This window comes from Anopheles darlingi, chromosome X (assembly GCF_943734745.1).
Source record: "Anopheles darlingi chromosome X, idAnoDarlMG_H_01, whole genome shotgun sequence".
Classification (NCBI taxonomy): Eukaryota; Metazoa; Arthropoda; class Insecta; order Diptera; family Culicidae; genus Anopheles; species Anopheles darlingi.
In genome coordinates, this window is record NC_064873.1 from 1,710,984 (window position 1) to 1,735,000 (window position 24,017).

At 53.6% G+C, this 24,017-nt stretch overlaps 3 protein-coding genes and 1 pseudogene across 4 annotated transcripts in view; 3 read left to right on the plus strand and 1 right to left on the minus strand.

Annotated features, from left to right (window-relative positions):
* LOC125949511 (alpha-2Db adrenergic receptor) overlaps window positions 1-24,017 on the plus strand; it is an 84,101-nt gene that overhangs the window by 58,182 nt on the left and 1,902 nt on the right. The window lies entirely within an intron of this gene.
* On the minus strand, window positions 8,450-9,903 carry LOC125949697 (uncharacterized; annotated as a pseudogene).
* On the plus strand, window positions 10,111-11,487 carry LOC125949692 (uncharacterized). Its single transcript, XM_049676973.1, has one exon. It carries the CDS (start codon window positions 10,126-10,128, stop codon window positions 11,344-11,346), a length of 1,221 nt encoding a protein of 406 aa, XP_049532930.1. The 5' UTR covers window positions 10,111-10,125; the 3' UTR covers window positions 11,347-11,487.
* Window positions 13,761-15,212, plus strand: LOC125949652 (uncharacterized). The gene has a single exon (XM_049676912.1). The coding sequence runs from the start codon at window positions 13,796-13,798 to the stop codon at window positions 15,140-15,142; it is 1,347 nt and encodes a 448-aa protein (XP_049532869.1). The 5' UTR covers window positions 13,761-13,795; the 3' UTR covers window positions 15,143-15,212.

Consider the following 24,017-nt stretch of genomic DNA (forward strand, 5'->3'; position numbering starts at 1 on the left):
AGAGAGAGAGAGTAACTTGGTGTGTGAGACAGAGTGAGGCGAGTGAGCAAAAGAGACTCATCTCGCTCTCTATCTCTCTTACTGGCCGTCACATTTTCTTGTCAAAAGTAGTTTGCTGACCGGAGGGACTGCGATCCCCCTCGATATATATATATATATCCGCATGAGGCAACCTGGCTGAAGGCTGAAGGCTACTCTCAACTCAACTCCCACGCCTCTGTGTGCCGAATGGTGGTACCGAGTGGTGCCGGGTGGTGCCGGTGGTTGTGGGGAACTTTTTGACTTTATATTAAATTATTATGATAATAGTGTTTGATTATGAAGCAAACAAATCTGGCCCAATGGGGACCGGCCAGCCAGCCAGCAGCAGGTCATCAGAAGCCAGAATTTGGCACACACACATACACACACACACCCTGCTCGGAGCTCCGAAAACCGCACGAAGGCAGGCAGGCAGGCAGGACCGTGATTTGCAACATCCATAAACTGGAAACTTCACCTTCGTTTCGGAACCCTCCCCCTCCCCTTTCCGCTAGAGGGGTGGTGCTGGAGGGAAGTAAGGGATGAACTGAAACCCCCTGGCCCGTGCAGACACACACACACGGAGGTTGCAGTGACTTGACCGACGTGAGCAGTGACAGCGACACGTAGCGACAGAGTGCGTCCTGGGGACCGTCCTGGGGGTAAACCACCCCACCACGAGCTCTGTGCTGTGTGTGTGTGTGTCGAAGACGACCGTCTCGAATGGACGGACGGACGGACGGACGGAATCTCAAAAACCTCGGCAAAAGCTTGTCAACCAACCCTCGCGACGCGTCGCACGTGCTGGCACCGACGCCGTCCGCTGCTGGTTTAGATCCATCCCCTAGGGGGTGATGGGGATCCTCGGATCACGGAACCCACCCTTCCTCCTCCTCGCTCATTCTCCCCTCCACACACACACACTCACGATTAAAGTGAGGTTGGAATTTGGTGAGAACAAGACCTTTCGCGACCCCAAAAGCAAGGGAGGGGTTGCAATGGAGGCGCCTGGTACACCTGGAACTGCCAGAGGGTTCCTCACACTCACACACACACGCACACACGGAGGACGCACGCACACACGGACACAGACGCACTCAGACGAACTCATTGTTCGGCTCATTACCTGCGTGTGCATGGCATGGTAGCGGGATCCACCCCCTCCCCCCAAACAGAAACCACCCCCCTCCCCCAGCACCACCCCCCCTCTCTCCAGGGGGGTCCAGGTCGAGCGTATCAAGAGCGCACCGCACGCCTCTTCGCGAAGTCCGCCGCCGCCGTAGTCCGAGGAAATGATTAACGTCACCGCGGAAAGCGCGCTTTCATCCCCGTGACGCATTCACACACCCCTCCCTTCATCCCTTCCAGCACGCAGTTGCACAACCCCCTCCCTCTCTCCCACCCGGAAAGTTACCGCTTAAGCAAATTAGCAGTGTCATAGCGGCGTGCGTTTGACACTCGGGGCAAAATCGGTTTTGACACACCCCCCCCCCCCCCCCTTCCTTCACAAGAAGTTTCTACACCCGCTGCCCGCTGCTCGCGCCCCCGCGAATCAATCACGCGGGGGAAGGTTGCACGCGATCAATCTTTTTTTTTGTTTGCCAAAAACTTCGTGGTAGAGCGAAGGGGGAGGGGCGCGGGGGGCTGGCAAAAAGTTTGACTCGGCCTCGGAAAAGGTGATGAGTAATCGGATGGGGGCGCGCGTCACCATCAGCAGGAGCACGTTAATTGAATAAATCTGGACCCCGGTTCGGTGTTCCCTTTGGTTTCGGTACTTCCGCGCCTTCCGCGCATCACCTTCCTAATCTCATCAGGGTGCGAGGGGGCCATTAGGGGATGAGATCGAGCATATGGGACTCGCGTGGTCGTTGCAGTAGCAGCAGCAGCGACGTCGTCGACGACGACGACGAAGAAGGAAGAAGATTGACAGAATCCAATTATTATTTGAGATGTTTGGTGGGGAGGAGGGTTCTGAGGGGGGAAGAAAAATGACGTTGAACCGAGCACCGGGTAAGCGCAACGTGGGGACAAATAAATGTCTTTCGTTTGTGTGTGCGCGCGCGCGTCAAGCGCTGATGATGATTATAATAAAAATAATAATGTTATCAGCTTAGTCTCACCCTCCCCTTTTTGCAGTCACCCCCCCCCCCCCCTTTGCAGTCACCCCTCCCTTTGCAAATCCTTTCATTTACTTTCTCTCCATTCAACCAGACGGCGATGGCGACGACGCGGCGTCACTAGCTGCTGGCTGTAGTGAGTCCCGAGTGCGCCATCTGGCACGAGGCACCTTCCCCCCCGCCATATAAATTATTCATTTTGTGCGCACACATACACACACACACACACACACACACGGCCGTGCACCGAATAGCGTACCTGGCCGATCGAGGGCCATCAAGCTATGGCGGCATTAGATCAATTTTCAACCCCCTTCAGCGCTCTAAAAGGCGAGACCGCTGCATCAAGCCAGGTCACACACACACACACGTGCGCTTACACACACACACAAGCATTAGCAAAGGTGTTGGTAATGATTTTGCAAAGCGAATGGCGACGTCGTAGCCGCAGCAGCAGCAGCAGCAGAACTACGCAACTGACGACGCCCTTTATAACCTCACTAATCTGCTCCTGCCTTCGGACGGACGTGGCGCGCCCGAGATTGGTGCCCGGAATGGCGGCACCGGTGGTGGTGCCAGCGGCGTAATCCAATCAGCGCCACACAGTGCCCTCCCTCTCTTCCCCCCTCGAACCGATCGATGTGTAACCGAGGATTTTTCTCTTCCTTCCTTCCTCTCTCTCTTCCTACACGAGGGTGCAGCTTCCCCCCTCGGGAACAGTAGTTCCGGTTGGCAAATCTATTCGAAAAAAAAAACAAAAATTGCAAATGGTGGGCTGTGTCGACAGCCGAGGAGCTGTTCAATTTTATGCTCACACCCCCCCCCCCCCCCTAGGTTCCCCACTTCCAAGCGATTGGTTATCAGGCGCTGATCAGAGGCGGCGGCCAAGATGTGATCTCTGGCCCGCGGGAGGTAGCTGGCAGGCATCAGCAGCAGCAGCAAAACCCGGCGGCCAAGATAAGGCACGTCGCCGTCGTCGTCGATACCCCGCACACACACACACACACACACCTGCGCAGGCCTTCTGGCCAATAGCCTATTAGCCGCAGCCTGCGGCCTCGGTTAGAGGCAGCCAGCCAACCACCGCACTCCTTAAGGGTGCCCGGAATGACCGGAATGCCCGGACCACGGACCACCTGACCTTGTGAGATGCCTGTGACTGGACTGGACTGGCGCTCAAGCGGCTGGCAATATTAATTTCCAAACATAGTCCATAATAGTTTTTAATCTCCTTCCACTGCTACTACTACTATTGCTACTACTACTACTACTACTACTACTACTGCTACTACTACTACTACTACTAGCGACCTTGCCCTCCTGGTTGGTCCTGGTTGTTCCTGGTGCAATTTGTAGGGATTTATGGTGGTGGGTGTCGCGGACACTTTGCACTACTGCCCTCGACCCCACCGCCTGCCCTTTACACACACACGCACACACACACATACAATCACATACAGAGACAACGGCGGAACCAAGGGCGACGGTTTTGTAGAGCCGCGAAGAAGAAGCAGAAGAAAAAAAAGAGGCAAAGACGAAGATGTACAAGAAACGGCAGAGAGAAGGGGGGGGGTGGGAAACGAGGGGGGGTGGCGGGGGAAGATGACAAAAGAGCCGGATCCGCTTCCGCGCGCTCTCGGTCTCGGGCTCGGGCTCGGTGTCGGTTCTTGAAGTGCTAACGAGCATGAAGCCGAGAAGCATAAACTTTAACACAATAGTAATTACTTTTCGTGTCCCATCTTCGTGCTCCTTCATCTCGTTTTCCCCCCCATTTTCACCAGCGCTCTGGCTAGTGTGTTTCGCTTTCGCTACCTCCCGCTAGCATTCCGCACGGCCTTCACCTCTCCCCAGCCCTCCCCCGGGGGACCAATAATGTCCTCGGATGGTATGGTAGCAGCAGCAGTAGCAGACCTTCGGCTGCCTCAGTTTACAGCCAGCCACTTGGCAAAAGAGAGTGTGCCTAGAAGGGGTGGGAGGAGAGGTGGATGGTGCACAAGCATGAACGTGTACGATGTGGCCGCTCACGTCTTGATAGTTTTTGCCTTTGCCCCTCTCCCCTTTTTGTCTTTTTCTATTCTATTTTTTTGAATTTGACGCTTCGCATACACACACACACACACACACACACACACACACACACACACATCGCAGGGCCTCTAGGGCCTGTTGGCCCTGTCGTGCCGGGAATGCGAACGGAGGAAGGATTGTGCTGAGGGGTGAGCATATAAAGGGGAGCGAGCGAGCGAGCGAGTGTCACACATTTTCTGCTGGCAAACTGGCAAGCACACACACACACACACACACGCGCGCAGGACGATACACAAGGACAGTGGGGCGGGAGGCGATGCCGCTGTCGGTGTCGGTGGACAAGCAAATCGAACGAACTTTCGCTAAAAAGGGACTTCTTGGCACAGAGACCACCTCTTCCCGGGACCTCACTGCAGTGTAGGAGAAGGAGGAACCGAGAGAGAGAGAGAGAGAGAGAGAGAGAGAGAGAGAGAGAGAGATGGGCACACAACACTGCAACTAAAACTTGGTGCACGCTCGGTGCAACGCTGCTGCTGCTTTCTTCTGAAAATACTTTTCGAAACATTCTCCCCCGCTACTCACTCCCCCGAGGCGGCTGCAGCGCCTGCACCCCTGCAGCTTGTTGTGTGTGTGTGTGTGTGGGTGTGTGTTGGTTGGTTCGACCTTTCGACTGATCGCCACCGAAGGGAACCTGCTACGCGAGCGTCGCGCGCGCGAAAACTTTCCACCAACCGTCAACCGTCGCGGCATCCATTTTTTTTCTTTTTTTTTTTTTTTGGGGAAAGCCCTCCCCGGTCTCCAGTCCGCCCCACAGATCGGCCACCATTACATTACATCTAAAAAGGCCGGACCGGACCGAACCCCAGGATCAAGCCAAAGGTTACAAAAAAAAACACAAAAAGAAAGGAAGGAAAAACAAATTCCGCCATGCAACTGCGAAAAAAAAAACACACGTCTCGATGAGAGCCTTTATGAGAGGCTTTTTGGAAGGGCGATGAGGGTCTGGGGTTCACCAAGCCAGATTACAACGCGAACGCAATGGGTGCGAACGAGCGCGCGTCGCGACGCTCGACAACACACCACCTGCTGAGCTGTTAAGTATTTTTAATCCACCGGGTACCGGGTGTTCCGGTCCGGTCCGGTCCGGCCCGGTCCGGACTGCCCGGACTGCCCGGGATTGCCCTGGCGGCGCGGAGTCAAACGGTGCGAATGAAAACGCGAAATGGAAAGCGTGCGGCCGCGTCATAATCGCGCGAAAGGAAAAATAACACATCACGCACACCCACACACACACACGCGCACAGGGGTCTGCCGGGTTCGGGTAATTACGCTGACGATCCTTTTCTCGCCAACCGGCATTCGGTACGGCCCGGCGTGCCAGCCAGCCAGCACCATAACGGTCAGCATTAAAATTCAATTAGCACCACACGCGCGCGCTCCGTGTGGAGAGAATCCTTTCGTTTCGGTGTTCGGCTTAGCTTTCCCGGTGGGGAGTACCGGCTAATCGGCATCCCCCTACCCCACTCCCGCTCAAACCGCCGGGCACAAAAGTCACAGGAGCGAAACCAGCGATTTCACGCTCGCTTTGTCGTCACTCGCGGTCGCCTGGCACTCGATACCGCGGCCCGCATACCGCGGTCCAGCATCCTTCGGCTTTCCGTCGGTCCCCGCCATCACCACCACCAACTTCTTGCTAAAAACAAGCGACTCGGCAGCCATCTTGCTAGCGTGCGTAGCGTAGCCACTTCTTCGCACAACTTCAAATATTGATGCAAAAGGCCACGCTGATGGATGTTGCTGCTGCGAAAGAGTTGCGACACACCCCGAAGGGGGAGGGGGAGGTCCCAAATTATTAATCAGCCCGCCCGCCGCCCAGACGACGAATACCAACGATGGTGCGCTGCCCTGGAATGAATATTAATATTCGATTCGTCGAATCCTCCTCCGAGCAGAGCAGCGAGAGAAAATGGTCGCCGTCGCCGCCGGGGCCCGGGCCCGTAGTGACAGGTACTTCGAATCAAACCCCGTGACAGCAGCGCCATCCCCCCCCCCCCTCTCTCTCATCCCTCCGTCCCTCGCTGTTTTAATTATTGCTCCAAGCGCGGGCGAGCGCGCAAGAGCTGCTCATAATTAACTTGCGCGACGGCGCCTCGAGACAGCAGCAGCGGCGGGGACTTTGCCCGGTTGCCGGAATCGCAATTAACTCCCGGATGACAACCGATGGAGCGGCAACAGCTAGCCCCCGGGGGGTGGGGCGGTGGGGAGGCCATCATCGAAATGGGTTACATTTCGACGACAAACATTCGGTGCGCCTGAGTGGACACCGTCCGCTGCTGCTGCTGCTGCTGCTGCTGCTGCTGCTGACAGCTGACGTCGGCAAGGGAGGGGGAGGTGCACCCTGGCACAACATCATCCCCTAACCCTTAGATGCGGGGATTGGTTTTTGGGGCGTGTGACGGTGACGATCTCTCAAACTAGCTCGGAATAGTTATTCTTTCCACCCGGCCCGGAGAGAGCAAGAGAGAGAGAGAGAGAGAGAGAGAGAGAGAAAGAGAGAGAGACTGAGAGAGAGAGAGACAGAGAGAGACTGAGCAAAAAATAAGGAAGGAGGGAAAAGATGATTCATTGCGACGAGACTCCTCCACTCTTGTCGCCACCCTTTTGCCGCGCAACCCCTCCCTCCCCCTGGTTGAAGTGCCCCCCCCGAACCGCACGGAACCGTTTAGCTGAACCAACTTTCGCTTTCGAACCCAATTAGTGTAATTTTAATTAAATTTTGTCATCCTCGATCGATTTTTGAGGGCTAAGAAAGTTCCCCTGACGCAACCCCTAGCGCAACCCCTTCTTTCCCTTTCACTGGCGGTGCACAACAGCAAGAACACTAAGGGCGCTGGCGCTGCGCTCGCCAAATCGAGTTCAAGTCAAGCGACACGTCTGTTTGAGGAAGGGGTTGTGCACCCTTTTGGGGAGTTTAGAATCCTCCATCCAAACCCCCTCCGGGGAGTTTCGAATCTCTGCACCGGGGCCGTAGGTAAGCGAGGTTTGGTCGTGTCGTGTCCACCTATCAGGTGTACAAATAGAAACTCGCCGTTTTTTCTCATGATTTGAGGCTTTATTGTAAAAAAAAACTCCTCACAAACTCATTCTTCAAAGTAATTGCCATAGTTAGCCACAACTTTTTCCTACAATTTGGGCAGCTTCTGAGTGCCTTGGTGGGAAAAATTGTTCATCTTTCGCCGCGATCCATGCATCGATCCAATTGTTGGGTGTCCCCGAAAGAACGGAAGCGCTGTGCCATTTTAATGTTTCCAGGTATGTTTTCATGACTCTTCCGCCGTCGAAGCCGTTCGATGTCCCTCGGCTTCAAATCGTGCGGCACCCAGTATCCTAGTTGCTGGAACAGTCCCAGGGCTTTTAGCCGATGCGATATTGCTTGTGACGCCACGCACAATAAGTCTGCAAGTTCGTGTTTGACGTTTGACAAGAATCTTCTTCCAGAAAAATGTTTTCAATTCGGCATTTTCGAACTTCGTGGGACACTGGCACTGACTGGCACGTCGTAATCGCCATTTTTTGAACTTGCAAAACCACTCCCGACCACATTCTTTCACTAAGGCAGGCTTCACCGTAAACTTTTACTACCATTCGATGCGCTTCAGCTGCATTTTTTTTTTTTTTTTGCTTAAGACCATGCTTCAGAAGCGCTGCTGCGCATATATTTTAATAACCACAAACCCCGCATCCCCCTGCATACCACTCATTCCCCCGCATTAAGGGGGGGCTTCGATATTTTATTTTATTTTTTCGCATTTATTTTTTATATTTTTTTATGAGTGCTTATGCTTTCAAGATTATTGTGTGAAATTTTGGGACCAATCGGAGCAAAACTGACAAAGATATGGATTTTTAAACATCCACCTTTCATACAAGGCTCAAAGCAACTCGCGACTTTAAATCGCGTTTTCCCAAAAACCAACGTTTTCAAAGACGTTGCCCATCGTAGCCTGAAAACTAATGGACCGATCGATTTGAAATTTTGAACACATAATCTTTATACTATTTGCCAGGTAGCCCCGTCGAGATTTTGTAAAAATTGTTGATACTTTTTTTTAAATATTTTTTTTAATTATGTAAAGTGTCGTTTTTTGAGGCAATATCGAAAAAAGCATCACTTTTTCAACTTTAACAATCTGCCAAAAATCGAAAAATAGGAAATTTAGCAAAAACTCGACGGGGCTACCTGGATAAACTTATAATCTAACAAAAGAATATTCAATTGAATATTTCTGATTATCCAGCACGTGGCTACGATGGGCACCGCGCAAAAAGTATATTTTTGCAAACTTGCCTTTCTAGATTGCATGCCATGAATGTAGTTATGATCAAATCTTCCCCAAAATAGAACCAAATATTCTTGAAAATTTGTAGTTTAATATGACATGCACATGAAAAATTAAAATTCGTCAAAAATAAGACTTTTTTGGACCCGAAATAACCAAAGCCCCCACATCAAACGACCGGTTTATACTGGGCAAACAGCTCGCTGTAGGTGAGGAAGCTGCGATCGTAGGTAAACTGTGGGAACAGCTGGCGCACCTCGGTCAGCGCGCCCGAAACGTCCTCCTCGGTGGTGGCGCTCTTCATCCTACCACCTGCTGACTGCTGCTCCAGCTTCGACACCTCACCGGCCAGCTGCAGCAGATGCCGATCGTGTAGTTGTTGGCCGTTAGGATGCTGCTGCTGCTGCTGCTGCAGGGCCCGGAGCAGTAACCGGAATGCCCGGACCCGCTGCTCCAACCGGGGCAACGCGTTCGGATACTCGATCAGCCTTGGCAATGAATCGGCCGCCGCTGCCACCGGACGCAACAAATCCGCCTCAATGCGCTCGTAGTACGCGGGGTAGTCGGCCGCAAACTGAACCGGTTCGCTGAAGAAACCGTCGGCCAGCTGGTGTCGCCAGCGTTCGAGCGTACGCTTCGGGTAGCGTTCCGGGTCCGGTTGCTCGGTCCCGTACCGGGCCGCATCCTCCGCGAACAGTATGCCGGGCGCGCGTTCATACTGTTGATTGGTTTCGAGCATTTCGCCCAACTGCCGGTACCCGGCGGTACGTTCCACCGCGTCCGGTAGTCCACGAATGAACTGAAGAAGGAGCGCTACCTTGCGGCTATTGCCGCCACTTCCCTGGTAGCTCTCCAGTATCAGCTCCTTGACGGTGGTCGGTTCGAGCAGTAGAGCCCCATAGTACCGGAGTGCCTCGTCGGTCCGGTTTGCCTCCAGGCTGGCCAGCGCGATGTCACGTTCCAGGTGCACCGCATAGTCGGTCGTGTTCAGCAGCACGTCATGTTGATCCCGTACGAGTGACTCCAACCGGTCACGATCCGTTCGCAGTGTGATGTTAAGCTGACTAAGCGCTACGATGACGTCACTCGAGAGCTTTGGCAACCCGGCCCGATACTCCCGGATCTGGGTGGACTGGTTCGAGTGTTCGGCTTGGCATGCCTCCAGCAGCGCCTGGTAGCGCTCCTCGTGTGCCTTCACGAAGCAGGCACCATTGTTCTCGGAATGGCACGGTGTATAGTGCCAACCGTTGGCGGTGGCGTGCAGCGCACTGTGGCTAACGCCACAACCATCCAGTGCGTTCTCCTCGAGCACCGCGGCACCGAACATCGGCACCAGCAGTAGTAGTACCGCGCCGATGACAGATAATGATCGAGAAACCATAACTGCGTCTGTCTGTCAGCTGTGTCTGTGGCTTGCAGCGCAAGCATCAGGCCTTATATAGGCTGGATGGCTTGCTATTTGCTCTCGCTCTCTGCAGTGATTGATTCTGTGCTCTAGTCTGCTCCACAGCTTTGACAGCTGGCGAATGTTTACACACAAGGGGTTGACGGGATTGTGTAAACAGCCAGCGCGCGCGCTATAAGAGCCGCACACCCGGCGCACGAATGGCCACACCAGAATGGCTGCCACGATGAAAGCACTACATCACCGGCAGCGACGCGCAGGAACGCTCGTTTGCTGTTACCTCGCGATGCTCACAACACTCGCCACAACGTTGGCAGAGCGAGACATCTGTACCGTTACGCTGGACGCGATCGTACCGCCGCTACCGGCACCGTGCCAACCGTTGCGGACCTGCGACCACCAGCTAGCAGCCAAACGCTACGAACAGGCGCGCGCCCAGTGCCGGATTAGTGCCGCATCGCGGCGCGATACCCGGGCCGCCTTTTCCAAGCAGCTCACCAACTGGTACAACGAGCAAACGTTCTTCTTGGAGCAACTCGAGCAGCTCCACGCGGCGAACCACGGGCGGATCATCACGATGGAACAACAGATCGAGAACGGTACGGTGCTGTTGGCGCAGTTACGCCGCAAACACTTCATCTACTGCATCGAAGCGGGCCGAACGAAGGAAGCGCTCCTGTACCATGCTACCGCCCGGCAACAGCTCAAACCGGGCGAGATCATCGAAGCGATCCGCACGAACCGAGAGCTGCGCGAAGGGACGATGGTTGCGCTGCTCGACTTTATACGCGCCCTACCGGACGAAGCGGAACGGCGTGAGCTGTACCGGGCGGCGAAACCCATACTCGGGCCGATCCTCCTGCGCACCGATATGGCACTGGTGTTCGGGATTGATGCCCGGGCGGTGGCGGTGCCGGTGAACGAAACGGAACCGGTGCTCGCGCCGATGACGGAACGCTATCGGGAGGATTATCTCGATGGGAACGATTGGAATCATGTGGCGCTGACGCGCTTTGCCCGGGATTATCCCCGGTACTACGTGTATCTGCTGCCGGCGATTACCACGATCACGCAGCAACAGTGGAACCGGATGGTGAAGGTGTTGAGCTTTAAGCTGGCGATGGGGATGCCAACGCACGAGCTGCGGTTATTGACGGCCGAACGGGCGATGGAGTTGGTGGAGAAGTTTGCGAAGCGGGATGCGAAGGTACGGGATCCGCTGCTGATGCGGTTCTCGTTCAGTGTGTACCGGTTGAAGAAGCAGGCGGAGCACGCGGGCCGTCCGAAGGCGACTATGGAGCGGATCGAACGGCTCATGAAACGGTTCAATATGGGACAGAACCGACAGTACGCGTTCTATCTGAAGGAGTTTGAGAAGCGGTACGTCAAGGAGTGGAAGCGCATGCAGGAGGAGCTGGCGAAGCGGAAAGGTTAGGTTGCGAGACGTGCGTGCGCGCCTCCGATAAGAAGCGGAACGGTGAATAAAGCGAAACGGGGGGCTACTGCTGCTCCAAGGAACAGAAAAATGGTGATTTGCTTCCGAGCAAAATCAAATTTTTGACTATCTCCTTTTTAACTAGGATTCGAGTGACCTTTGCACTTGTTACAGTCTGTGTGTGTGTGTGTGTGTGTGTGTGTGTGTGTGTGTGTGTGTAAGACTTCAATTGAAAACGCCTAAAATTATTAAATCTTTCCGTCCAACGATGTGTCCAAAATACGGCGGAAATTTCCTGTTTTCTGCCGTCCACACTGCTGACATTTTCATTCTTCTTGGGAGCGCGCGTAACCGAGGATCGCGAACGAATAGTTTGTCTGTTTTTTTTCTTCTAATATTGAACTCTAGCTGCTCTACTAATTTCAACTTACTAAAATGCGCTGCTAAATGCAAATTTTGGATGATAATTCCGATTTTCCGTCCATCCGGAACCGTAAGAAAACCGTGTGACAGCTTCTGCAACTGTTTCTCGATGGTACGCAGTAGCGGGAATTATGTTCCAGTTCCAGCAGCAGAAATCAGTGACCACAAAAAAATAACAAGCCAACCTGGGCGCTTATTGTAACAAAACCTAAAGCGTAATCAGCTTGAAAGCTTGTCCGCTTGTAAGCGAAAAACATGAAGCATATTATTTGTACAAGTTGTTGTTGTTTTTTTATTCTGTGCGCCATCATTTATATTTTTTAACCGAAAATTTCTGCGTGACAAGTATTATTGGATGTATTTACCAGGTGTATGCATATGAAACCGCCTGCTTTTTTTTCGCCAAGAAAAAACGTTTAAGCTGCTTTCACATCGAGCGCGTTTAAACGCCACTAATAGACGCAGCAGGTTTTTTGACGCAGAAAACACGGTTGTATCACATCAAAATATATGGAAGTGTTCACGTAACGCACCGAAAACTATTTTTTCGAGCTTTTGAAGAGCTTAAAAGTTGGCGTTTTTTTTTCGGATCTGTAAAAATCTACAGATTGTGGCAGGTTCTGAGCCGACTGTAGCAGGCTACGCAAGCAAGCCAACGTTGCCCTTTGGTTTTGCAATTTGTTTTGGCAGGAATGTGTTGAAATCCGGGTAATAACTGTTTTGCGTGAAGATTAAACTATTTATCATGATTTGATAAGGTGGCGGTAGTGATATGGTGCTATTTTTCGTGTATTTTAAATCGACCTTCGCGCAACCTAGGTGTGAACAATAAATTAAGCTTTTGCGTCAAAAAACGCCAACTTTGGCGTTTTTAAAAACGCGCTCGATGTGAAAGCAGCTTTATTCTGCGAAAATGGAGAAACTCTTATTCTTCAAACAAATGGCAATAGTTAGCTATACATTTTTGCCATCTTTTAGAAAGAAAAAGAAATCGGTCTGTATTATCGATTTCCGGATATTCCGGCCGATTTATGCGGTTTTTACACGGTCCGAAATCGATCAAGTGTTGCTTGTATAGCTCACTAATAACCGTTTCACAAAATACGGCATGCAATTCGGCATATCTTCTAACGTTTTCTTTGGTGGTTTCTCGCGATTCTCGTTTGTCACATCAAAATCGCCATTTTTAAAGTTTTAAAAACCACTCTTTGCACTGTGTTTCATGAAAGGCATTTGATGCGATTCTATCGCCTATTTTTTTGAAAACCAGAGGCAGAAAATGAACGATGTCCGCATTTTGCAGTTTTTTTGCAGGGACGAACAACTTGCCATTTTGTACACAATGTATTTGTATTGGTTGTAGTGTGAAATGAGAACCTATTGCGCACCGATTTTGACGCTTAACAGATTGCCGAACGAACAAAGCGAAACATTGAGAACGCGTTCTAATGTTTCCATGGTTGGCTTTAGTTATAGCTAATAAGAACACGGAAGGCGGTTTCGAAAGCATTACACCTGGTAAAAGTGTTGGTGGTTGTAGCCGCCAGCGAGCGAGGTGCACAAAACCCCCGGGGCGCAGAATTGATGATCAATAGAAGGAAGTGGCGGCTGAATGACCGGAAAACGGATACGAAGGACGAATCCGTAGCAGCAGCAGTAGCTTGACCCGGTTCTGGTGATCGATCGATCCCGCCTCAACGTCCGCGCGTGTGTGTGTGTGTTTGCACACCGGAAATTGGCGACTGCTCTCATTTACATATTCTCGATTGCGCAAAACCAATACAGTCCGGGATGAGACAGTCCGGCTGCTCCAGGATCATTAATCTCCTCGGCCTCGGTCACCATTCGGTGAAGCGAGTGATTTGTCGCTGTCACCCTCACCGACCCCGGCGCACCGATACACACAATGACAACGACACACCCATCACTGACGAGTGACCATCTATCCAAACATTTACATTTCATCATTCCGCCCGCTATAAAGAGAGCCCCGGTACCAACCAAGAAGCAACCAACCAACCAAGCAATGAACCAAGGAACCAGGAAAGCTCTGCTGTTACTACTACTGCTGCTGGTGGGCGGTGCATGGTCCCACCCGGCTGAGTGCGATCCGTTTACCGGCGATGACGGTCCGGTATGTACGGTGCAGGTTGGCAACGGGCTACTGCAGCAACTCGGCACCCGGCTAACCGTCGCATCCTCCTCCTCCTCGGCTCCACCGCCGCTCGAGTGCTCTACCGCCTGGACAACGCTACTGCTCCGGTTCCACGAGACGCACAAAAACCTCACCGACTGTGTGGAACGTGAGGAGCGCGCCCGGACCGATCAAACCTCCGCCACCGACTTCTGCGAGCTGCTGCTCGATGACGTACGGCGTCAGATGCGCCAGGAACGGCAGCGCCTAACCAGCGAATCCGATCAGCGCCTTCAGGCCATCCAGCTCGAGCTGAACGGGGAAAAGGCCCGCTCGGTACAGCTGACGGCCGATGTCGGTGCCGTACAGCAGGAGCTAACCCGGCTGTACCGGGAGCTCGTCCTCACCAACGTCGGCATCGGTGATACGAAGCAAGCGCACCGGTACTACCAACGCTACAACGAGCAGCAGCAGAAGGAGCAGCAAGAGAAGTCGCAGCAGAAAGCGAACCTTCAATCGTTGTACGAAGCGCTGATCGCGACCGTCTACCGGAAGGCCGCATACGTGCACGAACGTGTAGGGCATCTGCTCGATTTCGTGCGCCATCTCGGACCGGACGCACCGGACCAGAAGCTGACCATCTACCGGTTACTGAAGGTGGAGCTGGATAAGCGCACGCCCGCCTCACAACCCCAAACGCTCGTCATGGCGTTCGATGCGCTGAATGGGACGGCACCGGACGCGTCGACGGCCGATAGTCCACTGCACAAGTTCTACCTCGACACGTCCGGACCGATCGTGCGTGCCTGGCAGCAGCAGATCATCGCTGGCGAGTGGCGCACGGTGCGGGACTTTGCCGAGCACTATCCGGACTACTATCAGCGCTGCTACCGGATGCTGCTGACCGTCGATGCGACCGTCTGGCGGAAGCTCGACTTTAGCAAGTACATCCTAGTGGTTAACACGCTGCCCCGGTCAACCTTCCGGATGGAAGCGTTCGAGTTGGTGTTTGGATTGATGCGCCGGTACGAACGGCAGGATGCCGTACCGCTCGACCGGCTCAAGGTGCTCGCCGCGCACACCGAAATCTTCGAAACGTTCATCAAGAAGAAGGGTCTCGGGCAGGACGCACAGGACCGGCTGGCGAAGGTGAAGGAGCTGTTCAAGGGCTTCAAACCGAACACCGACTACGGTTACTACCTGAAGGAGTTCCAGAAGACCAAACCGAAGACGGGCTAACACCGACGACGGCAACAACAATAGCAACAACGATAACACAAGCAATAAAGCAATCGATTTAGCAGCAGCACCCCTCCGTTCTTTCATCCCCCCCCCCCCCCCCCTTCCCCAAAAATCGAGCAGCAATTCCGTCCCGTGGGCCACTTGTGCTCGCGTCTCGCGTCTCGCGACTCGTCCATCCACCAATTAGCGAGCGGAATTAGGCGAGGCCAAACGGCAATTCAATCGCACGAGGGGTTGCGCTAGGGGTTGCGAGCGCATCCCCCTCCCTCTTCCGCGGGCAGCGGTATCTAATCGAAACTCAATCACCTCACCACCTTAACCTCCGGCGCGCTTCATCGGAGGGGTTAGGAGAGGTTGCGGGGGAGGGTGAACGTTGATTCACGTGCTCGGCTCGGTCGGGGTTCATTAAAAGTTTTCTTCCTCCCTCTCTCCCTCCCTCGTGCCCGTCTTCCTTGCTCTTGCTCTCTCTTCTAACCGGGGTGGAGACCATTGACCATTGACAATCCACGCCACGACGATGATCATCGCCATCATCATCATCATCATCTGGATAGGGGGTGGGGGGTGGGGGTGGCGTATCGAATCGAATCCCGGAATGCTGGAATCGGCGCTGGAAGAATCTGTTAGCGGCCTCGGCTGAACGGCCCTTCTAGACAGCAACCCCTACCACCCCCGCACCCCCGCACCCCCGCACCCCGGACGACGGTCGACTTATTGATATTCTTTACCTCACTGCACAACCTGCCCCTTACTTCTCTGTCTCTCTCTCTCCCTTTCTCTGTCTCTCTCTCTCTCTCCCTCTCGTTTCCCCTGATTTGAGCGTCTCCCCCACCCCCCGGATCGCTGTGCGCCACGCAATCGGAAGGACTCGGAAATCGATAGCCTCGATTAGAGGGGATGGTGACCCCGGGGTGGATCGAGAGGGGGAGGGGAAAGTCGAGAAAAACATACCGTTCCTTCCACAACCGGCAAACCGGCAACGACCACCCCCCCTTCCGGTTTGCCCGGTGGTTGGTGTCTCGGAAGCTGATGGTTTCCAGCTTGCTACAACTCTCTCTCTCTCTCTCTCTCTTTTTCTCTCTCCCCCATTGATTTGGGGGGAAGTCAGGGGATGGGGAGGAGCGTTCTGATCTGGGAGGGGTGATGGGGGAGGGAGGAAGGGAAGGTTCTGTGGTAATTTATTGCCATTTGAAATTAATTTATGTCATCGGTGATATTACTTCCCTGGCCCCGTGCTCCCTGCCTTCCGTCGCCGTTTTACTTCTTCTTCTTCTTCTTCTTGCCTTCCTTCCTCCTTCCTTTCTGCTGCCTCCTTCTCGCAAAACGGAGCAAAGATGAAGACGCAAAGATCGCCACAAGACGTCGGTCCGCCAGCGCGGATCGAATCGTAAATCGGACGCGATTGTGTCGTACAGGAAATTGGTTCGTTCGTTCGTTCGTTTGGGTGAAAATGAGCAGACCAGGGGGGAGGGTGGCAGGAGGTGGCAGGAGGTGGCCAGCAACCAGCTTCCAGCTTTCACTGGGAAACGAATGTTTTCGGAGGTTTGTTGTCTCGACCGCTCGGCACACTCTTACACACACACACACACCAATCGATAATCGCCCATTAAACTTTAAGCAGACCGGCCAGGAGTGGCCACCAGGAACCGTTGGTAGCTTTGGGGGGAGGGGGATGGTAGAACGAAGAGAGGGATGGATGAGGGATGGAGGGTTTTTGGGGGGAAATAATAAATCTTCGAATCTGGCGCGCTCTACTGTACTGTGCACGGTGGCGATGAGAGCGAGAGAGAGAGAGAGAGAGAGAAACCATTGGCGCGTGGGTCTCTCGGTCACGTGCCATTGCTTGCTGGCTTGCTGGCTTGCTGACTGGCTAGCTGGCCCGATATCCGGCCAACGAACGGCAACACGGCGCTCGAGCTTTTTGATTACCTTTTAACATATTGAGAGCGGCGATTGTTGGCGAGAGCGGAGCGACTGGTTTGTCTGGTTCGGTCGCGAATTGCACTCCGTGCGTTCCGCGTTCAGCGTTCGTGACAAGGTAATGGGGGGTAGTAGTTGTGAAGTGGAAGGGTGTGCTGGTGGGCACCGCAATTAGTAAATTAATAATATAAAACCAACACCACCACCAGCACCACTGCCGGTACGTGAGCGACTGCGAGCGAGCAAGTCACTGGAAATGCCATACTCGCCACACACACACACATACACACCACCACCAGGGGATGAGGGATGCTGGGCAATGCGAGCGAAAAAAAGGACAAACAAGCGCAGGCGGCGCTGCACACCGCGTATGTGTGTGTGTGTGTGTGTCTGTGGTATGGTGAATGATCCGTTAAGCTAGCGTTCACCAGCGTTCATCATCATCCTCCTGCAGCACCCCCCCGCGGAAACGCATATCGGAAAAAACAACCACCGGGAAAAACCAAAAACAATAAAAAAAACCAACGCCCTAAGTACATGCGAGCCTCACACCGTGTGTGTGTGTGTGTATGTGCGCGCGTATCTATATATATTTTCCCCTATGTTGTGTGTGGCATGTATGTGTGTGTTTGTGTGTGTGGCTGTGGCTGTGGCTGGATGCCATAAAATTTACCGCAACAACATTTAATCAATGTACAATCAATGCATTGCCAGCCAGCCAGCCGGCCAGCCTGTCAGCTGCACCCCCCCCCTTCCCCCCCTCGTCTAAGCCCCCGTCGGCCGCACCCTCCGCTTCCCGCTTGGGTTTTGTATCCTCCCTTATACGTCTGGCTCGGGCTCGGGAGCGCCCGATTTCACGCCCCAGGACACACACCCCGGGCAGGGGAAGGAGGAGGAGGAAGGGGTGGTCTGTGCATGTGCATATGCATCCATATCCTGCGCGCACGAGCCCGGGGGGGAGGGGGAAGGTGGCACTTTTCTGCATTTTCTTTGTTCACATTCTCGTGCCTTGCGTGCTGTTGTTGTTGGTGTTGTTGGTGAAACCACCCCTCAGCAGGAGCAGCAGCAGCAGCAGCAGCAGCAGCAACCAGGCGACGTCCACACCTCGGAGGGTTGAAGTGATTGTAAAGTACGAAGTGGAACGAAGGGATGTGGGGGTGGAAGTAGGAGGGGGGTTTGAGATAAAAGCTGCTTTTACGATGCGCACACGTACGCTCAATTACGTACGCCGCACGAAATTGCTATCGACGCGGCTCCTACTCTCAGCCCCCCTCCTTTGTCCATACTTGGATGTTGATGATGATGATGATGATGATGATGATGGAGAGTGTATAATGGGAGGAAGCGTGCATTCGAGCGAAAGAGAGCGTGAGAGAGAGAAAGAGAAGAGGAAAGGATTTATGTTCCCACACCAGCACACACACACACACACCTCTTTCGCATTACCATTACCAATAGCTGTTGTTGGGTTGCTGGGACCTGAAGCTCAATATTGAAAATATGAAGGAATGCAAGTGGCGCGCGCACACAGTGTGGTAGATGCTGTTCCAGGTTGGTGGTGTTCCTGTTCCGTGTTCTTTACGACCCACACACACACACACACGCGCGCGAACGAGCTCATGAATTCATGACACGATTATCAAAAACTCGTTTCCAAGCCAAAGGTTTAACCAATAAACAGGGCAGAGAGCGAGCGAGAGAGAGAGAGAGAGAGAGAGAGAGAGAGAGAGAGCACTTATGGTCGCCTAGCTCACTCTCTCTCTCTTTCTCGCGCGGATCACAAGCGGTGGAAGTAATGACTTCATAAAATTATTACATGCAAATGATTCAGCCGAAACCCGAGCGTACCGAGCGACCGAGCGCCCCTACCGCCCCTTCACCCTCACTCACTCACACCCTGAGAGGGTCGCGGTGGGCGGAAAAATTACGGGGACCCACTAGAAAAAAAAAGCAACCAACAAAAAAAAAACCCGGCCACTGATGACTGGCGTTTGGATTTTACAACCGTTAACAACGACGCCCTGTCCCTGTCTCTGTCCCTGTCGCTTTTCTCTCTCTCTCTCTCTCTCTCTCTCTCTCTCTCTCTCTATCTCTCTCTCTCTTTCTTTCTCGTTCGCTCTCAAAACCCCTAAAATACCCTTTTTTTTGGCAAGTTTCTTCATGATGACCGGATTTAAAAAATAAAACCATCGACTACTGACGGGGGGTATCAACTGATAGAGGGGAGGGAGAAGATAGAAAGGAGGACTGGTTTCCCCCGAAAAAATCGTGGGCGAGGGGGAAGGCAGCAGAGGAGCGGGGTACCTGTTGTTGTCTGTTTCTGGTCGCATCGACTTCGATGATACTTTTGTACGAAGGGAAACGAAAACCAGTGTGTGTGTGTGTGTGTGTGTGTGAGAGAGAGACGGCAGCCGGCGGGACCCCCAGGTGGAAAAAGGGAGAAGAGAGAAGGTGGGCGCGCGGTGCGTTTTGTAAACTTTCCGCCCCCACTCCCCTTCTCCAGAGGAGGGGGGCCAGTAGGAGAGGCGGCTGTGGTTTTTCGGGGGTTTTGGCAAATGGCAGAAAAGGACGACGACGAGGACGACGACCACGACCACGACCACGCCGACGGTATGCTCGAAGCAAAGGCGAGAAGCAAAGGCGTGGTTGGGCTGAGAAGAGGCGAGGGGTAGCATTATTATAATGTCATTTAATTCAATTACACCTCCCCCTTCCGCTGGCTCCACCCTCCCCCTCCTCCACCATAAACCGTTTACCGAAAAACCGCATTGTGGCGGGTTTCGGACGCCGGAGTGTGACGGAATGAGTTCCATTTCGTTGGTTTTTTTTTTCAAATTTTGCTCGATTCTCGCGAGAGAGTGTCCTTAATTTTTCCCACGGGGAAGAGATTAAGGCTAAGGCAACAGTGGGAACTTGGGGAGGCGGGCGCGGGGATAGTTTAACGCTTTTTGAGCTCAACAGCAATGGAGTGTTGAAGGGGGAGGGGAACCCAATGAGAGAAGCAAATGCTGTCGCTGATCGGTCGAGATGGAGGATACGCCATCAACTGCACGCTCCGGAACCCTTTCTCCCTTCTGCCTCCCTTTGCGAACGTCTTTTTTGGGGCGAGAGAATGAGAAAGAGAGAGACTCAAAGGCCTCTCTCTCTTTCCTCTTCTCTTCTTTACTCTAACTCGCTTGTACCTCGCAACCCATCCACTGATCCACACAGCGTAATCCCTGGTAGAGTGGTAGTATTGATGGTGGTAGTGCCGGTGGTGGTGGTGGTAGTGGTGATGTTGCTGTTGAGTGTCTTTGCATGTTTTTTTTTGCCCGTTCGAATGCTGTGAGAACATTAGCCGACCAGCTGGCTGCTGGCGGCTAAACCTTTCTCGACGCCGCTCGAACACACACACACACGCGCGCCCGCGCTAATCTGTTGGTGCGCTACGCATCGAGCAGCATTGTTCCAGCGCACAAGAGCAAGAGAGAGAGACGCGAAAAGCCCGCGAGGGAAGGAAAAAACGCATCAAAAAGATGGCATGCGGCTTGGACCCAGCGGTTCAACCTCCCCATTGTCGTCGTCGTCACAAATGCGCCTTCATCCCCCTCTCCCTTCATCCCCCCCAAAATGTGGTCGGATGCGATGCGCGATGAGGGAAAATGTTTTAAAACTTATTTAGGTCAACCGGATTCAGTCACGTAGCCAGCAGCACTCTTCACGAGCACGAGCCTGGTTGGCGCCACTTGGCGTGCCGTTTCCTAGTGCTGCTTGTGGTGGTGGTGGTGCTGGTCCGGCGCTAATTTATCATGAGCGAAACTCCGAACCACCCCCTTCCCCACCAACCACTGCGGTCAATCTAAATGATGTAAAAAGGATGCCTGGCCGGCCGCGCACACCCGCACACTGGTCAAACAATGGCTGACAGTGATGCTGATGATGACGATGATGATGATCCATGTCGCCACGCCAATGCCCTCGCTAGCTGGCTGAAAAGCGCCACACCTGGACCCTGGACTCGACGTTAAAATGACGTACCACGTGCCACGTGCTGGTCTGTGTTGGTCCATTTGTTCTAAGAGCCGCAAACACCGCCAGCGATCCATCAGCATGATCTGCATTCTTCTTCTTCTTTTTCTTCTTCTTCTTCTTCTTCATCATCATCATCTTCTTCTTCTTCATCATCATCGTCTTCTTCTTCTTCTTCTTCTTCTTCTTCTTCTTCTTCTTCTTCTTCTTCTTCTTCTTCTTCTTCTTCTTCTTCTTCTTCTTCTTCTTCTTCTTATGCTCTGTACGCCCGGATGACTGATTACTGTTCGCATTGATTGGCATGTCCTCTCGCTCTCTTCTCTCTTCTCTCTTCTCTCTTCTCTCTTCTCTCTCTCTCTCTCTCTCTGTCTCACTCTCACTCTCGCTCTCTGTCTCTAACAAAACCGAAATCAATCAGCTCCGAACGCGCGAACTAATTGGCGATTGGGTCTTGCTTTGCGGGGCCGATAATAAATGCTCGATGGCCCCGAACATCCCTTGTTAGCACAGTCCTTCATCATCCAACAACAACAGCAACAACCAGAACCCCCCTACGATACCAAAAGCATAACAGTACATCAATCAAAGCCACTCACTCAAGACACTGTAGCTCACAAACCACCACCACCACCACCCCGTGGATCCACCGGGAAGGGGAGCTGCTGTCACTAATCGGTTGTGTCCCGGGACTTTGTGTCCCCTTCCTCTGTGTTCTCCCTCCCTTCGCTTTCTGTACCTACTACCTGCGCCAACGTTCCAAGTTTAATCTTACAAATTGGCTCCGGCTACCAATTAGCCCCAAGGCAAGGGGGAAGGGGAAGGGGATGGGGAGGGGGATGAGGGTGCCACGAGCCAATCTCGGCTCGATTGGCGGCCCTCCCCAACCAACACACTAATCCGCCGCGCCGCATCGCCGCGCGCATGATAATAATTTCATTAACCCCGCGAGCAGCGGCAAACTCAATAGCTTGCCAGACGAGGGGTGGTGGGGAGGGGAGCGGAGGGCTACTTTCTTACCATCCAGTGATCGCGCCCACCCCCTCCCTTCTCATGTAAAAAACCGCGCCGCGAGACACGCTCCTCGCGACAAGCTGCTGCGTGACGGCTGGCGACGGCGACGGCGGCAGGGACGACCCGTTATAATGGAGGCGCCCAGTACTCCACCCCCGTACTGTACTGTTGGTTTCCCTCTCGGTCCTCGTTCGCGCGCTACTCGTTCAATCTAATCGCCTGTAATTTGATAGAATTAATTTTCATTTCACGACGTTAATTTGTTTTCCTTCCGTGTGCCGCCCATGTTCTGGGAGCGACGGTGGGGGTGCAGGGAGTGGTGGAAGGAGTAGGGGCAGAGGAGTGGCTGCTACTTTCATTATTCTTCTATTATTCGGGCCGAGGGCGCGCGCGTGCGCTCGATGAGTCATATCGGTTTTTTGGGGGGGGTGGGGGTTTTGAGGAACACACACACACACACACAAGTGAGTGAACCACTCCTTCCCCTTGTGGTGTGGTGTGGACACTATCTCGTGCACATTCCATTGCACCATTGACACCGAACGGACCCCGTGGAAACTAAATTGGCAGACAGTGCAAAGGGGGATGGGGGGATGCACAACTAGGGGATGATGATGATGGTGCTGGAAAGCCAGCACCTCGCTGGCTCAGTGGCTCAGCGGCAGACCTTTCAGGCCTTTCAGTTGAGGTGATAGGGAGGGGTGATGGGCGGGCAGACGGGAGGGGATGGGGAGGTTTGAGATGTGTCTTAACCCAACTCGTCGCTGTGGTGCTGCAGCAGCACTCCCCGGGCCACATATCACTTGGGCGATGCGTTGCCCGCTGCCCGCATGCTTTGTTTGGTCGCTCGCAACCGCCTGAAGGGTGGAGGGAGGAAGGGAGGGAGGGTGGAATTGCGTGTCAGAAGGTCGTCAGCAGCCAGTGGCGTCCCTCGATCGTTTCTCGTTTCTCATAACCCCCGAGTTCATTATGGAAATGCGAAGTGTGTGTGTGCGCGCGTGTGTGTGTGTGTGTGTGTCGGTGTGGTATTCATTTGTGCGATTTCTCTCCCCCTCCCTCTCCCCTCCATCCCCTGTTAGAAGGGATGACAAATTGTGTCACTGGGGATTCGGGATTTTCGTGGACGCCGGAGCGGCAGAGTGGGAGCAGGGGAGGGGGGGAGGGCCAATCATTCTCCGGGCTCTCTTCAATGGCGACCGTACCACACACCACCAACCGGCACGTGCCGTACGTGGGTTGAGGGGGTGCCCCCCAGGGGGGAGCGAGAGAGGAAGGAAGGGAGGGAGACCGGGTAATTCTGGCATTTGTTTCGCCCTCCACGAGACGGGACTCCGACCCCCGGCCAGTGGGTCGCGACAACAATGGCAAACTAAACGAGTCGCCGGAAGCGGCCAGTAGCGCACCGAGAGAGAGCAGGAAGGGGGGGAGGGGGTTGTGGTCTACAAGGGACACACCAGCCCGGAAGGGAAGGGAAGGGAAAAGGGGACGAGAATTTATCTACATCAAATCATGCAGCAGCACATATGCTAAAGACGTTTTGCTCCGGGAAACCAAACCGCGCGCGGGACCACGGGACCGAGAAGGGGGCACAACGCACGCACACAGGCAGGGAATGGGCACATAGTCCAGCGGAGGAATGGGGAAGGAGGAGGAGAACGGGAAGTTAAACAATGCTGGCCGCGTTCCGAAAATGTTGATCCTTCTCCTTCATCTCGCCTTCATCTTCTACTGCTGCTAACAACATCTGCCATTGGCAGATGAGCAACCCCTTCTCGAGCTACTGCTGCTGCTGCTACTTCCACTACCACTACCACCACTAGAGAACACTGTCATGCCCTGGTTACCCCACCAAGGTCTGCCCTTTTCGAGTAGCGAATGCGTGGTTTGAGGTTAGGTTGACGGTTAAGGCATACACAATATACGATGCTGCTGC

Excerpts from the sequence above, each read along its gene's own strand:
- LOC125949692 (XM_049676973.1), top strand. The coding sequence starts at position 10,126 with ATGGCTGCCACGATGAAAGCACTACATCACCGGCAGCGACGCGCAGGA.
- LOC125949652 (XM_049676912.1), top strand. The coding sequence starts at position 13,796 with ATGAACCAAGGAACCAGGAAAGCTCTGCTGTTACTACTACTGCTGCTG.